Below are 2,978 nucleotides of genomic sequence, written 5' to 3'. Positions count from 1 at the left end.
ATTCTTAAAAAAAAAAAAAAAAAGGATTATGACATGACCATGCCCCATTGAAGGGTATTTTCTTCCTCTCCCTCTCTCTCTGACAAGCATATGCATGCTCTCTGGCAAAAAAGAAGAAAAGAAAAGAGAAAAAGCTCTTTCGTTTTTGTTTTTGCTATAGGGAGCATGTGCTCTACAGAGGCTGAGTGGAATAAGAAACCATCCCCTGGCAGGGATGGCTGTACTGTAATCCCTTCTTCAGTCTCCTCTCAGGATTTTGGACATGGATGCCTGGCATGGTTTTCAAGATGCCAGGTCCAGGACTTGAACCACAAAGTCAGCCATGTGGGATCCAGAGCCTTAACTTCCATGCCACTTGCTGGACCTAAAACAGAAACAGCTCTTAAATTGGGTTCCAGGGGGCCAGCAGGTGGTGCGATGGTTAAGGGCTCTGGACCCCCCACATGACCAACCACGGTTCAAAGAGGACCTGGAGGCTTACTTTCTCACCTTCCCTCTCTCTCACTCGGTCTTTCTCTGGTCAAATGAAAATAAAGTTAAATAAAATAATTCTTAAAAAAAAAAGGGGAGGTTCCAAACACATTTGTTTTTCTTTTTTTATTTTAAAGAATTACTTACTTAATTCCCCCCGTTTGACCAGAGATTGACAGACAGAGATAGAGAGAGGGAGAAACCAAGCCACCAGGTCTGGACTCCCACACAGGAGTCCAGCTTGCCACCTTAACCACCATACCATCTGCTGGTCCCACATATTTGCTTTTCAAAAGAATATACCTTCTCATCTGGTTCCAGCCTCAGCCCACAGGGTTCCTGAGTATGGCTATGGTTATCTGTATAATACTGTGTGTCGTGAGCCTGGGTCACCCTTGGGCTGATAAGGGTGAGCCAGTTTGGGATGCCAGCAGGGAACCAGGTTCTCAACAGGCCTGGGGGCCATGACCCTAGAGCTGGTTTATTATTATTATTATTATTATTATGAGAGATTTTTTTCTAGGGCCAGCAGGTAGCATGGTGGTTGAGATGCTGGACTCCCATATGGCACAGAGTGATTCAAGTCCTAGACCCAGTGGCTTGCTTTCTCACTTTTCCTTTCTTTCTCTGTCTCTCTCTGGTCAAATTAAAAGACAGTAATAATAACAGCACTAAATAAATAATTCTAAAAAGTAGAAGAGAATATTTCTATAGGGCATGTGTGCTTGGTGAAGAGACAGAAAGCAAGAAATCACACCCTGGAGGCTGACCACACCACACTCCCTTTTTTATTCTCCCCTCAGGATTTTGGGTACACGTGTATGTGTACCCAAAACCATGGTCAACCATGTCGGAGTCCAGTGACATAACCACTATGCCATCTGCTGGTTGGTTTTCTTTCTTCCTTTTTTTTTTTAAGAGAGAGGTTTTTGCTATAGGGCACATACACTCGCCAGAGAGATAGAAGCAGAGAAGAGAAACAGAAAACAAGAATCCCCCCAACCACCACCACAGGGTGGATAGCCCCACTGCCATCTCTTCTCCATTCTCCTTCTGGGATCTTGGGCACGTATGCATACATGCCCGTTGTGAGTTTTAAACCTCCAGGCCTGGAACTCAAACCATGGTCAACTCCTTGGGAGTCCAGTGGCGTAACCATCTGCTGGTCCTAAGCTGGTTCTTAATTAGACTGGTCAGGGGGCTTGGCAGGCATAGAGGAGTCTTGTGTCCTTTGAAGCATGGGGTAAGATGATGTGGGCCTTGTGGCACCCAGCTCTGCACCCATTGGGGTACTCCCTGTGTTCCCACACTGGAGCTGACAAGAGATAACAAAGGGAGTGTGGAGGCCAGAAGCAAAGGACTCTAAGAGATATGGTTCATTCCCCTTTCTGAGGGGTGGCCAGAAGATATGGTATTACCTTGTAAACGTCACCGTAAGAAAACCTAAGGTGCAACACCATTGGGGTCTGAGCCATGACCTCTTTATCTCATGAAGCTTGGCGAATTCTCCAAGGCCAGTGGTGGCAGCAGGGCACCAGTTACTTGAGCGTTTCTTTGTAGCCAAAGTCTCGGGAATTTCTTCTGATGCCCTGATTATTTTTTACCTTTCTTCACATAAAGTGTTCCGAAACCCGTTTCTTCTATTTAAAACCAACAAGGAAAAGGGAAGAAGTGCTGGGCAGGGCGCAGAGGCTGAGAAGGCCCAGCAGGGCTCATGGTGTTCTCTTTGTTTCCAGTACCTGGCTGAGCACGTGGATGCTGCTCAGCTGGCCTCCGGCTTTGAGGAAACCATCAACAAGTTTGACAAGAATTTTTCAGCCCACCTGCTTGACCTTCTAGCCCGACTGAGCATCTATAGCACCAGCGACTGTGAGCATGGCATGGCCAGTGTCATCTCCAGGTGGGTGTGTCACCACTTTCTGTGTGGACCTAGGGATCCTCCGTGGCTCCACTCTCCCCCAGAGGAACCCCAATCCCATGTTCCTTCCTCCACAGGCTTGACTTTAATGGCTTCTATACGGAGCGCCTGGAGCGTCTGTCTGCAGAAAGGAGCCAGAAGGCAGCCCCCCAAGTGCTCATCCCTCGGGGGCCCCTGGCACCAGCACCTAGGGTGGCAGTCTCTGCACAGTGAGCTCCTGGCCACGGCTGGAAAGAAGGGTGTTGGGAGCCGGCAGGCGCTACAGCAGAAGTTCAGAGATTTTAAATCAGATATTCCTGAGATATGTGTGTCGTGTGTGTTGTATTGTTTAAAAATAAAGTGTGAATTATCCTCAGCTCATTTCATTTCTCAAGGTGCCGGGGTTTCATTTTGTTCAACTACCCAGACTGCCCAGATTTGCTTATCTGCTTTACTCTGTTTGTAATTGCAGGAGGATGTGTGCTCACCAGAGAGACAGAGAAAGAACCAGTGAGAACCAGCGGGGTACAGACACTACAATTCTCCATTTTTCCATCCTCTCAAGATTTTGAACACTTTTGTGCATGTGTTTGGCTTGTTTCTCAAATCA

At 47.2% G+C, this 2,978-nt stretch overlaps 1 protein-coding gene across 3 annotated transcripts in view; it reads left to right on the top strand.

The window, feature by feature from the left end:
* Window positions 1-2,749, top strand: part of TUBGCP2 (tubulin gamma complex component 2) — a 40,067-nt gene extending 37,318 nt beyond the window's left edge. For 2 of the 3 annotated variants that reach the window (XM_027771240.1, XM_006146947.3), the window contains 2 exons: window positions 2,208-2,371; window positions 2,467-2,602. In XM_027771240.1, the coding sequence (XP_027627041.1) occupies window positions 2,208-2,371; window positions 2,467-2,602 (300 nt within the window). Of the gene's footprint in view, window positions 1-2,207; window positions 2,372-2,466 lie in introns of all 3 variants that reach the window. The other variant, XM_006146946.3, reaches the window with a different exon arrangement.
* The last annotated feature ends 229 nt before the right edge of the window (window positions 2,750-2,978 follow it).

Source organism: Tupaia chinensis, unplaced genomic scaffold, assembly GCF_000334495.1.
Source record: "Tupaia chinensis unplaced genomic scaffold, TupChi_1.0 Scaffold000197_1, whole genome shotgun sequence".
In the NCBI taxonomy this organism is placed as follows: domain Eukaryota; kingdom Metazoa; phylum Chordata; class Mammalia; order Scandentia; family Tupaiidae; genus Tupaia; species Tupaia belangeri.
Note: the sequence above shows the minus strand (reverse complement) of the source record. Positions and strands in the feature narration are given on the sequence as shown.